The sequence below is a fragment of the Poecilia reticulata genome, linkage group LG4, assembly GCF_000633615.1.
Source record: "Poecilia reticulata strain Guanapo linkage group LG4, Guppy_female_1.0+MT, whole genome shotgun sequence".
Classification (NCBI taxonomy): Eukaryota; Metazoa; Chordata; class Actinopteri; order Cyprinodontiformes; family Poeciliidae; genus Poecilia; species Poecilia reticulata.
Genome location: NC_024334.1, coordinates 13,102,213 through 13,115,433, shown reverse-complemented (window position 1 = coordinate 13,115,433; position 13,221 = coordinate 13,102,213). Strand labels below are relative to the sequence as shown.

Genomic DNA, 13,221 nt, shown 5'->3' with positions numbered 1-13,221 from the left:
ACAGTTTCAACGGTTTGATTGGATGGTTGTTTGATGGTTGATCCACCATCATTTGTCGACTTCAACCAAAAATCAACGATTCTAACTATTTTTCAACGTTGATTTAACATCATGTGCTATCTGGGATGCATCTATGGGGTAATTTCATTCTTACTGAAAAAGAAAACAGGGTTGGATCAACAGATTAACTCCAGACAGGTCAGGTTTGATTATTTTTAAGGTGATCAAAGTGTGTATAATCACACATAATCAAGTAGCTGCGCAAAGGTGTGTCACGTAAATGTGGAGTGCTTTGGCTATGATGAAGAACATTGCCAATGGAAGGATTCAGAGCGAGCAATTGATCATATTGATCTGCTGGAAAATGTTGATGATGGTTTATTAGCGTGTAGATTAATCTAGACTGATCATCCTGGAGTTCTGAGCAGAACTTAAAAAAGGAGCCATGCGGTACCGGTGCAACTGCAGTCATCCTTCAGTGGAGCCGCCAGCTTTGTAAATGCGCCTTTATGGACAGAAAGCATCTCTATTCTGTAAATGTACAGCTTATGCTGATGGGGGGCTGGTGACGTCATTGGTCAAAATTATAACTTGTAATATCTCATAAGGGAAAGCTGCACAAATGAAAATTTATACATAGTTATATCATCCTGGAACTCTGAGCAAAACTTAAAGAGCTATGCAGTGCGGTACCGGTACCGATCCAGCTGCAGTCATCTTTCAGTCGAGTCAGGCCCGCTATATTTCCGCATGCCACGTTTAAGTGTGAAAACTGCGGACTCTTTTATGCAAGAGGCCCCTGGTCACACACATCTATGCATGCTAAAAAACATGATAGAAAAAAACTGAAAAATCTATGGAGTCCTTAATAGATATCAAATCCTAAAATATAGTATTTTATTATAGATTGTGGTGGATGCTCCTACCACCACCACATAACGTTAATATTTTTTTCTTATTTTACATTATTAGTTACAGATTACACAATACATGAGTTAAGTTAAAGTTATTTTAATTTAATGGGTGCACACTTTAGTTGATATTTGTCTGAATGGTTTACTTACGCTTGTTCATTTTGTTTTGAGGTTTTCCAAAAGACTGAGATGGGACTTTATTTGTTAAAGTTGACCTTAGTTTTTAATTTTGTCACTTTAATAGTCACATATTTGTGCTAAATTAAAGTCAGTTTTGCTTTATTTGTTTAATATGTTGCTTTAGCTAATTTTGTAATTTTTGTTCCTTTTGTTATGTTGTGTCTCCCTCATATGGTAGATTTAGGTTACTCCACCCCTATGTAAGCAGCTTTTGTTCTTTATTTGCAGGCCAGTTTTGTTTGTATTCAGTTAAGGTGTTTGGAGGGAGGACATAAATTATGCAAAGGTTGTTGGACAGAGGTTGCCATGCAGACAGAAGTTTTACTTCTCTGAAATCCTGTTCAAAATGGCGCAGCTGCAGGCACTGCTCCAGCTTCAGATGATGCTTACACCAGAACTGCTCGAAAGCATTCTCTGTCTCATCGAGCTGGGCCAGGAGTCTACAACAGAAATGATCTACTTCACCAAGAATATTGGGAACGTGGCCATTTTCCGAATATAGATTAAGGTTAGCAACACGACATAAAAAGTGTCAGTTACCTTTCCACGGTTGTCTGGTTCTCCATCTCGTCAGGCTTGAGTTTGTGGTTCTCCGACTTAGCTGTCTGGTCCTTGATGCAGGTAAACAAGGTGCTGCCTTGTCTTAAAGCTAGCTTCATCTCCTCCTGTTTTAGCGGTATGAAAGCATTTAAATAGTAAACAAGGTAACTTGTAAAACATTTGTACACCTACACATTCTCGCTGCTTTCCTTTTCAGGTAGGACATTTTATGGCATTGGTTAAGAGAACTTTAGTTTTAATTAAATATTTATCTTCTCATGCATTATTTAGCCTGTTCTAAACGTGCTGCCTAACCTTTAGGTTATTGTATTTGCCAGTGTGTGCTGCGAGTAGGTCTTTGGTGCTCTGGACATCATTGGGAAGCTCCGTCTCTGCCAGCTCCGACCCAAACCTCTGTAGCATCTGCGCTGTAGTTTTCACTGTCAAGGCAAAGTTTTCTATGGCCTAAAGAAAAACCCAGACATGTGACTCTGACACATTCTGAGACATAACTAATCATTGAACTTGCTGACCCTAACCCTAGCAAAAGACATTTAATTTCTTTATAACCATAGAGTTATCACAATATTAGCTTTAGCGCAAGATAAAAAATACACACTTAAACTGAGCATCAAAATATTACACAGTTTATAGCTTGCTCTACCACCACCCCACGAGAAACAACTAGAACTTTCTAAAATAGAAAGTTGGTCTTAAAGTGTATTGGATCATGTCTTGTCTACAGATGTTTTGCCACATAGCAACATGTTATTGTACTACATGAATGAAGTTTTTAGCATAGGTATTCCAAGATCTCGCTTCAGTACTGATGATTAGGAATCACCATAAAATCATGCCATTACTACATGGATGCAAAGATGTGAAATCAGGTGGTGAAGAATGTAAGGGCCCATATTCTAAAAGAATTCTAAAACGAAAAGTAGCTCCTAGAGACATGTTTTTTTTTTGTTTTTTTTTAAGAATTTTACCTTGGTGAGAGAAGTTATTCACAAAGTACTTCAGGCTTTAAGGGAGCCCCAAATGTGATAAAATTCTAATCCATCCCCACCAAATCAGTGAGATGCTTCCCTAATAACAAACTCGATCACCAGTGACCTAAAGGAACTGAAATGACCAAAAAAGGTCTTTTGGCGGACGAGACAAGGAGTTTTTGAGGACTTGCAGCTCAAAGCCAAGATTAGAAACAACATGGAGAAATACAGGAATTATTTGGAGAATAAAGTACAGAGGAACAATATCAAAGATTTGTGGTCAGGGATGAAAATCACCAGTTTAAAGCAAAGTGAGGATCAGATAAATAGACATTTATACTATTGAAAATTTCAAGTACTTGTCTGTATATATTTTTTTATAAATATTTGCACTATGTTTTGCACCATATGGTTGTCTGTGTGTGTTTACAAAATACCACTTCCCTCCATCAGTTAAACATGGAATCTAATCAAACCTCATCATTAAACCATAAGTAATCTTCTAAATAAATATCCATGTATGTAATATATGTGACATATTTGTGCTATGAATATTGAGGATTGTTTGAAAAGGGTTCCCCATAGTTGAAAGAACTAAACACACCATGACATTGTGCTCACCAAGCCTGGGTTTTAGCTAGTTACCTACTTATGAAGTAGAACTTAAAGTAAAAATATTAATGATTTTATGCTCAATATTTACTCACAGTTTGGTGGTGTATCCACTGGCTGTGAGAGTACTCAAGACTTCCTCCAAACTCCTGGGTCAGCTGACTTTTATCCACATACCCATGAAGATCTGACAGAGAGTTCAGCATAACAATCTGAAAGAAAAGTACTAAAATAATTTAAGTGTTCAGAACCACATCCTACATTATAGATGTTTTACCACAAAAACACTTACCCTTTAAAAATATACATTAAGTTATGTCTGGGAATTAAAGACATGGCAATTTAATGTGCAGTACTCTAATCTAAAAAAGAAGCATTTGTTGTGAAGTCAAACAATGGCTAAAACAAAATATTTTACGTTCAGAAGGTCTGTGGTACTTTGGCTTAGCCTTGTTTCTATTGAAATACAGGTCAGTCATTGATTAGATATAATAAAAATCAGAAAATCAACAGTAAGTAAAAGTGAAAAGTGTGTCACATTTGGTGAAAAAAAGTCTTTTTTACAAAAATTATTTTAATTACATTTTTTACCTATTGACAGAAGAAATACAAAGACTTCAGAAATCAAATAACTTCTCTCAAAAATGAGTGTTCAGTACAAATGTAGATGTTTTATGGATTGAAAACATATTGTTGTGTCTCTGTACCTTCATTTTGAAGTCATCCTTGTGGAGCTTTATTCCGATATCAGCTATTGTCCTCTGAAAGAATCTGGAAGGTCTCAGCACCAACACCAACTGGAGGTTTCCTGGAAATGCTGCCTGAAAACAACAAAGCACAGAGGTGTATCATTGAGCTGTTTATTCTCTACCTGCTTATTAAAGTTTTCTTCAGCTTCCTCCAAAGACAAGTTACAGCAAGATACAGATAAGGGCCCCGTCCCAATACTCACTTCTACCCTTGTTCCACTCTTGTGCCCTTCAAATGTGCAATCATGTTGAAGGGTTTGAGTGCGCAGTGCAGTGGTGCCCAAAGTACACCGGCCCTTGAGGACCGACTTTGGGCATCACTGGCGTAGTGTGTCCCAAATTCTCCACATCCGCCCTCTGCCCCACCCATTTTCAATCCTATTTCTGCCCTTATGCTGAGCCCGCATCCATGCGGACTTTGGCGAAGTGTATTACCCACAATTTATGTGACGTTTTGAGTTAGAAGGCAGAATTATAGCAGTTTTAGTTTTTTCCGTCTTTATGGAAAATTCTAAGAAAATAGTCTGCGACAAAGTGGCGACCTGTCCAGGGTCCGACCCTCCTGACCCCACTAAGGGACAAGGGTGTACAGAAAATGGATGGATGGAAAGAAAATAGTATGTCAAGGCAGGCACACATTACCCAGATAGTACAATATGAGTGAAATAACATTCAAACAATGTCAGAAATATTGAATCTACGTTGAAGCCTAGCATTGAAACGGAATTGAAAGTGGTCGGTGACTTACAGGTTGAATCAACATTAGGGTTTCAACCATAACTGACACTACATCAATGTTGATTGATTCAATATAAAAACCATCATTTAGGTGGATTTTATTTTGAATCAGTTAGGAATCAACATTGAATCAACCATCATTTGAACATGGATCTGCATGCATATTTGTGCTGATTTTACATTGAATCAATGTTGATTCAACCATAATTTGAACGTGGATATGCGTGCAGATTTGTGTTGATTTTACATTGAATCAGTTAGGAATCAACCGATTCAACCTTCATCTGAATGTGGATCTGCATGCAGATTTGGGTTGATTTCATATTGAATGAAAGCTAAGGAATCAATGTTGATCCATGTGCATTTTTTGGTCTGATAGGTCTTCATCATAATATACCACTAAAAGTTTCTTCACGGGTGTTAAACACACAATTTTATTGGCAAATTATGGGTATCATGGACATATGTTGTTCAAAATTATCATACATTAACACATTTCCAAAAATGTGTGTACATAAAGTTAAAATGACAACATGGCATTAATATAACATTTTATTTAAGAAAACAGGGATAGGTCTTTAAACATATTTGACTCCTTTTTGACTTGTCAGAACAACAGTCAATTGTCTATGGAAGAACAGCAACCAGGAGGTTAAGCCTTGTACTGTATGAACCAGGGAAACAGTACAAGTTGGGGTAACCCAAGTTTGACTCTGGTTGGAATCACTTTGTTTCCATGATGCCTCCCTCCCGTTCTGGTGCATAATGAAGCCACTTCGAGGGCTTCGAGGTATGTACCGAGTAAAAAGGGGCGTGTCAGTTGAAGCCCCTCTTCGAGGTTTGTGTTGTCTTTCTGAAAACCACGTGACTTATAACAAACAATGCCTCGCATTACTTGGGACACGGGACTGCTTCATTTTGCGTGTCAGTTTTCAAAATAAAAGCGCAATGAGCTGTGCTTCTTCATGGGTTGTATGTAGTTTGGTCACACATCAGAGGAGAGTATTTGTCTTCAGCAGTGGCTGAAATAAAAGAAACATTGACCAACATATTTGATGTCTATTGATGATGGCACTCATCAAAATGTACTACAGTGGTCCCCAAACTACGGTCCGCGGGCCGGACCCGGCCCGCCTCCACATTTGGTCCGGGCCCCTGAACAATACCACAGAGCATTTAGATTAGCGGTTCTCAACGTGAGCGGTACCGCACCCCAGGGGGCGTTCAGAGGACGGTAGCGGGCGCTGGGATGCTTTTGGGGGGCGTTTAGTCGAAGGTAAACTTTACACCTTAAATGCACAACAATGCCAGTTTAGACTTTGAGCAACTTGGTAAAACTGTATTGTGTAACATTAAATCATGCTTGGCTGCAACTGTATCAATGGCAGCTCTTCTTCTATTCAGTGTTTGTTAGCTTCTGTTAGCTTCTTGTCGCAGCTCCGTTCTCCTGCTACTAGTAGCTAAAATCAAGATACCCTCACTGTGTATCCCTCTGAAAAATGAACCCATTTAAATAAAGAAATCCCTCTATAGGTAATACCACGATAGAAAGCGTTCATTTTATAGTGTTAACACCGGTGCTGTAAGTGGTCCGGTATGAAACGGGGTGAGAGAACAACACAGCACTTTTAAATTTCAATAATCAGAATGCAGAAATTGTTTCCGTTGTTTTAAAAGGTTTATGCCAGTCTGCCTTTTCCCCATCAATACACTTCCCGACCACCCTGCACCTTATGGGCTTAAAAAAAAAGATGAGCACATTGCGCAAAACTCTGAAACAGGAGAAGAAGGACATAAAACGGAGCGACGATCTAGATGTGAATTATGGCATAAAAACAGAGAATCCGACGCTGACCAGTGAAAAAATCAACACACATGATGTGAAACACATCATGACGATTAGGCGGCGCAGCAGGTGATGAGTGAAGATTATTCGTCTTATTTTATTCGTCTTATAATGGATAAATGATCAAATAAATCTAGCAACAGGAAAGAAACTAAAGTGGACATAGCAATAAACCAAGAGAGGATAATACTAATCAAAGGAAACTAGATGGAAATGAATGAAGAACAAAATGAAAGAATAAACTAAGAAACTAAAGTAAATACAGAGGAATAAACTGGTATGGCAAGACCTTTCGAGCAATAATTAATACAGAGGATTGTATGGCAAGAATAAACAGACACTATTTCCAGATAAAAGGTAAAATAATATTGTTGAAATGCCATGGGTTTGTTGAGACCACATCTAGTACTGAGAATAAATATATCTTACAGACCATAACAGTAAAGAACTGATCACTTACTTATGTTTTTTATTAGATTTGATATATTTATTTCTTCAATATTATTTTTCATGTCAGTGTTAATGCCATGAGGCTGACGACTCCATGACACTTTGAATTTGACTCATTAGGATTTGATTAAGAACCAGATTTGTTCTTTGTAATTCTGTCCAGTAAAACTATTAATCTATAAATCAATAGACAGATCTATTTAAAGATATAATCCATGTTTCTGTCTCATATTTGTATGGCATTAAAAGGACCTGTAACTTTTGTTTTTCCACTGAAAGCTCTGGTTGGCACAATAAATGCCATGTGGGTGAAGTTTTATGGATGATACTTTGATGTCCCATTCTCCAGGACACAGAGCTGCACCACAGAAACCGACAAACACTGAAGAGATGAAGAGTTATGATTAATGTAGTTACAGTTCTATCCATGTTTTAATGTTGCAGAGCTCAGTCGTTTTGCAAATAGTTCAAAGTTTAAACTGGCATTGCTGTACATCTTTTATCTGGTCATTTTGTGTAAATTTATTTACCATTTTTGAAGTAAACTAAATGATTTGAGTAAGACTGACTTAAATCTGTTATCTTAAATATACTTAATTTAATTTATTTTTAACAAATTTATTGAGTTGGATGATTATAATATATTGAATTGGTTAAACTTAATAAATTAAGTTGGATAAATTTAATAAATTCAGTTGGATAAACTTAATTGAATTGCTTGTTACCTACAGAAGCAATTCAATTAAGTTGGTTCAACATTTTCTTTTAGAGTGGGTTTTATAGGTGATCCACAATCATTTGTCGACTTCAACCAAAAATCAACCATTAATCAGATCACGGCATTTCAGTCATTAGATTTCAATAACAAAACAACATTGATTCAATGACACAGTTTCAACGTTAGTTACTTGGCTAGAGGTGGATGGTTGTTTGATGGTTGATCCACCGTCATTTGTCGACTTCAACCAAAAATCAACCATTAATCAGACCTCGGCATTTCAGTAAACAGATTTCAACCACAAAACAACATTGATTCAATGACACAGTTTCAACAGTTTGATTGGATGGTTGTTTGATGGTTGATCCACCGTCATTTGTCGACTTCAACCAAAAATCAACCATTAATCAGACCTCGGCATTTCAGTAAACAAATTTCAACCACAAAACAACACTGATTCAATGACGCAGTTTCAACGGTTTGATTGGATGGTTGTTTGATGGTTGATCCACCGTCATCCATCGACTTCAACCAAAAATCAACGATTCTAACTATTTTTCAATGTTGATTTAACATCGTGTGCTATCTGGGGGGTTATTTTCAGAAGGCAACCCCTAAGAAAAACAAGGGTTCGCTGTAAATGTAGTGTTTACTTAATTTTTTTCTACAGCAGAAGTTTTGTCAAAAAAGTGTAACAGGCTTAATTTCAAAAGGTTGTAAAAACTTTTTTTAAATAAAAATGTGTGGGGGAAAAAACAGTCCATGCATCCTCATTCCAAACACATTCACTTAAATTTTCACTTTATGGTACATGTTCACATTCTTTATTGACTGTATATCAAATATATTTTAAATGTAACTGAAGATATGACATAATACTACATATAATATTCAATAAAATACAAAGACTTAAATATTATTGTACAGACGTGATCAAATCACTACGTTGCCTATAGGAATTTTTAATGTCCAGCACTGACGTATTGAGTGACACAGTATCGACACAGTATCAATACAGTGTTGCTATGAGTCGAAACACCTCATGACGCCTCATTTACCAATCACTACTATAGGCACAAAACAATGCAGTTATTTTTCAATAAACACATTTAAGATAAAAGTAATATTACCAAATTTACCACAAAAGTGCTCAGAGTAGAATTTAATTCAGAACCAGGTTGCAAACAAGGCAGCAGCAAAGTGGCTGTTTGGTTGGGACAAACCACTAGTAATGGGGAAGACCATTCCACTGCTTTTAGTGTCTCGTAGATGTTTTTGTGTCAACACACATTATGCACTGTCAGAAATAATATTTATAGACAAGTAAGAAATTGTACAGAAAGGAGTCACAACTCCCTGTTCTCAACATGTAGTGCTAAATTTGAAACATGATTAACCCCCACTCCGTAATAAAATGTTCCAGCCCCAATTGCTCAAGGAGGGCAACGGGAAGGCAGGGTGGATGGGGTGAGAAGTCGTGAAGGTTTGGGAGGAGTGGGGGTAGATGAGGTTGTAGTGGCATCTACCCCCCAGGATGGGTGGAACAAACAGCATACTTGGATTCAAAATTGATTAGCAGTTTTTCCCAACACTGGTCCTCAAACTGACCTGCGTCAGTTTATCAGGGTTTTGTTGATTAACAGCAAAACCCTGTTAATCAGCCATCAATTAAAATCATGTGTGCAAGGTACAACTTGCAAACTTGCGAGGCAGTGTGCCTTTAGTAGTATGAATAACACTGGATTATGCATTTGCATTTCAATCAATAGAATTCTACCAGAAAACAACATAAATTCAACATTAGTTCATTGGCTAGAATTGGATAATTGTTTGATGGTTTATCCACCATCAGTCGCCAACCTTAACCATAAATTCAACCTTTGTGACCATAATTCAACATTGAGGTAACGTCTTTTGCAAACAAGTCAACAGCAAAGTGGCTGTATGGTTGGGACATCCCATTCATATAAATAGTGGGGCTGGACTGTTTCACTTCTTGTAAATTTATAGTTGTAGATGTTTTTGTGTCAATATATCACAGACAAACAGTCAGCAATAATTTTTAAGGACAAGTAAGGAAATGTACAGAAAGGAATCACCACCCACTATACTCAACAGTGCTTAATTTGAAACGTGATTATCCCCGCTCAATAATAAAAAGTTCTGACACAGAGCTCCGATGAGGAGGGGAACGGGAGCGACAAAACAGCATACATTGGATTCAACATAGATCAGATGTTGATCAGATATAAGCATTTCTTTCATTAGATTTCAACCACAAAACAACATTGATTCAATTACACATTTTCAACATTGTTTACTTGGCTAGAATTGGATGATTGTTTGATGATTGATCCACCGTCAGTTGTCGACCTCAACCAACCAAAACTCAACCGTTCTGACTATAATTCAACGTTGAATAGTAATAAAAAAAGTTTGATATGCTATGATCAAAAAAAGTTCCATATGATAAACTGAGCAGAAAAAAGAATAAAGAATAGTCACAAACTTGCTTTACTTTAACTGTGAGAAAAGCAAAACAAAATACTACAAATTCAAGACGAATTTAAAATCCCAAATTACGCTATCAACATATTGGTATAAAGATTGGGCTCTTATGATGTTGCAACATTTAAGCACTCTCTTAAATAAAATTATTTCACCTTAAAAATGGGGGTGATTTTTAGAAAGGGGTATTTGTGAATAAAAACTAAGCCAGAGGATTAAATCATTAATATCATAACTTAACTTCTTATCCAATGTTAGAAAACCAAATTTTATTATACTAAAACTTTAAAAATTGGGTAGATTTCTTGTACAATATCTACTTTTGAAAATCTTTTTCAAAATATTCATGAAGATGTAACTGTAAAAAGGTCCATTGTCTCAAAATCTCAGTCACACAACGCACAGGAATTGATTTTTTTTTTTATTTCTTTTCCAGAAAGTCTTTGCAAAGAAAACTTCATACATAGTTATGAATTTAATATCTTAATTTTTTGTGGGAATGGAAAACAGAGATATTTGGTTCTTATTTTCTTTAAAGATAGCATTTATGATTTTTAAACAAATGTTTTCTTTTCAGACTAGAGGGGAAAAAAATTATATTCATTGTTCAGCCATAACAAAACACATTTGAGCAGTCAAATATCTCCAACAATAACTTAGGAAAGCAAAACTACCTTTGCTGTACATATAAAATAGATATTTTTGCTGTTGCTGTTGTTGTAGTTGTACTTTTTAGCAGCACAAATACCTAAACAATGACTGGTTCCGTCATTTTGGATGACGAAGTTTCAACACAGGCGTTCTGTCCCAACTCTCAAATTTTTACTCGTACCTGTGCACATTGACTGAATCCACACTTCATAGAGGGGCGACGGGTGCAGCTCTACGCCCCAGTATTGGGACCTATCCTAGATCTGGCTCGGCTCTCTGCTGTTCCATTTCACATTTCATCTGTCTGTTCCGATAACCATCTTGTTTTAGTTGTTTCTTGTATCAGTTCTAATGATGTCTATATCCTTTAACAGTTTGTGTTTACACCTCATTTCCTGCTCATGAAAGCTCAATGGAGTCTGGTTCATGTCTATCAAGTCCACATTGTTCCCCAGTTTTGATTAATAGAAAATGTGGGCCCAGAAGTGTGACTACTGCTGTTTGGAAGCGTGTTTTCTTATGAGGTGGCGTTTGGAGGAGAACTCACAGCAATCCGGGATAGAGAGGCCTTCACCGAACTCCATTTATCCTTACGCCGATCGATGATGATGATAAAGCCGATACTGGCAGCATCCAAGCTGGAAAGAAGTGATACAAGAGGTTTAGAATGGAATGTCTGTTATGTTCCCAAAGTCTGGAAAACATTGCCAAGAACTCTGAAAGAAAATCTTAAAAGGGACACATATCTTCCACCACAAGGATGAATTTCACTTAAAATATTTTATTTCAAATGTAGTTCTCATTACAGAAAGGAGGAAGGTTGTAGCTCTGTCAATCAAGCTTGTGTATATGCTGCTTATGGAGCTTATTGATGGGAATTTTGTCTCTTTTCAGCAAGCCAGCTCCTGTGGCTCAGCTACCAAAGAAAAGCCAGCTCTTCCGGCTCCCTAATGGCTCTTAGTTTACCATCATCTGCAGGCAAATAGGAATGTTTTGCATGATAAGTCTTTTTGGATTTACTGTTCCCAATATGAGAAGCTTTATACTTATTTAATTTTATGTATTTGTTCTGATATGAAAGCGTGCATTCTTACGTTTGTATATTTTTATTTCAAAGTTTTAATTAAAAACAAATGAACAAATCACTGCAACCAAATCTATCAAACGGACAAATAATAATTATATATTATTATTATATAATATCTTTATTGTCACCCAGATGCTGCTTCTGTTACAGGTGTCAGTTATATTTATGAGTTTGTGAGACGCATTCTCAAAAAGCACTTTGAATTGCCTTGTTGCTGAAAATGTGCTATATAAATAAAATGACCTTACTTTACCTTACCTCTGTCTGTTGACTGAAGAGATGGACTAAACTTGGGTGTACTGTCTGTTTCCCTTTCTGTTTTCACATAATGGTACAATCCCATATCCTCACATGGGATAGGCCATAAAGCTGCCATGCTAATGAAAACAAAGTTCTGTTGTAGAGCACTTCCACTGGGAGTGAGAACTGAGCAGCAAAAGAGGGACAATGTGGGGAGACGGCTCCTTCCTCTCAATTTTTCTTTCTCTCTACACCTGTCTTGTGGTGTGACGCTCAGACACTGATGTGTTTGTAGCCCTTATAATGAAGAATGACTCTCTGTGAGGAGACTGCTCCCGTCATTGACTTCTAAGAGCCAAAAGGTGCTTGACCAACCCATCACTGGAGCTGTGCTAATGGCGGAGAAACCATCATTCCAGGAAAACTGTTCATCTGTCGTCAAAGGTGGCTATGCCAGTTAGCCTGAGCATTCATGCTAGCCTCCAGTGTGGGGAAAGAACTGTAGCATAACAGAGAGCAAGGGGGAGAGTGTTAGCAGTACACAGGAGCTTGATTGACGGTGCTTAGACCCTCCTCCTGATTGTGAGTGATTGTTTCTGACTGAGCTGTGTATTTCTGCAGATGGTAGTAGGACCACTGGGATAAGGCAAAGGAGCTCAATTTGTTCACAGATTATTTATTTTATGTTATACTGTTACCACCCAGTGACAATTTAATAAATCAGTAAAAACATTTTCTTTTAAGTTACATACTGTAGCTTTAAAGAGTAAAAACCTCTCCTTGACAAACATTTGAGTCCTACGGAAGCGCATTGCTATCACGCAGGGAAAAAAAAATTCGAGCGCTATCACGTTATAACGTGATACGTATCTTGTTAWAACGTGATACATATCACGTTATAACGTGATACTATCTTGTTAAAACGTGATACATATCTTGTTAAAACGTGATAGTTATCTTGTTAAAACGTGATATGTATCTTGTTAAAACGTGATA

General features: G+C 37.0%; 1 protein-coding gene across 5 annotated transcripts in view; it reads right to left on the bottom strand.

Annotated features, from left to right (window-relative positions):
• mcf2l2 (MCF.2 cell line derived transforming sequence-like 2) overlaps positions 1-13,221 on the bottom strand; it is a 182,136-nt gene that overhangs the window by 129,411 nt on the left and 39,504 nt on the right. For all 5 annotated transcript variants that reach the window (XM_017304428.1, XM_017304431.1, XM_008407840.2 and 2 more), the window contains exons 4-9: positions 11,446-11,536; positions 3,946-4,059; positions 3,334-3,450; positions 1,950-2,099; positions 1,635-1,759; positions 1,420-1,534 (exon numbers count right to left, since the gene is read on the bottom strand). In XM_017304428.1, coding sequence (XP_017159917.1) covers positions 1,420-1,534; positions 1,635-1,759; positions 1,950-2,099; positions 3,334-3,450; positions 3,946-4,059; positions 11,446-11,536 — 712 coding nt within the window. The remainder of the gene's footprint in view (positions 1-1,419; positions 1,535-1,634; positions 1,760-1,949; positions 2,100-3,333; positions 3,451-3,945; positions 4,060-11,445; positions 11,537-13,221) is intronic.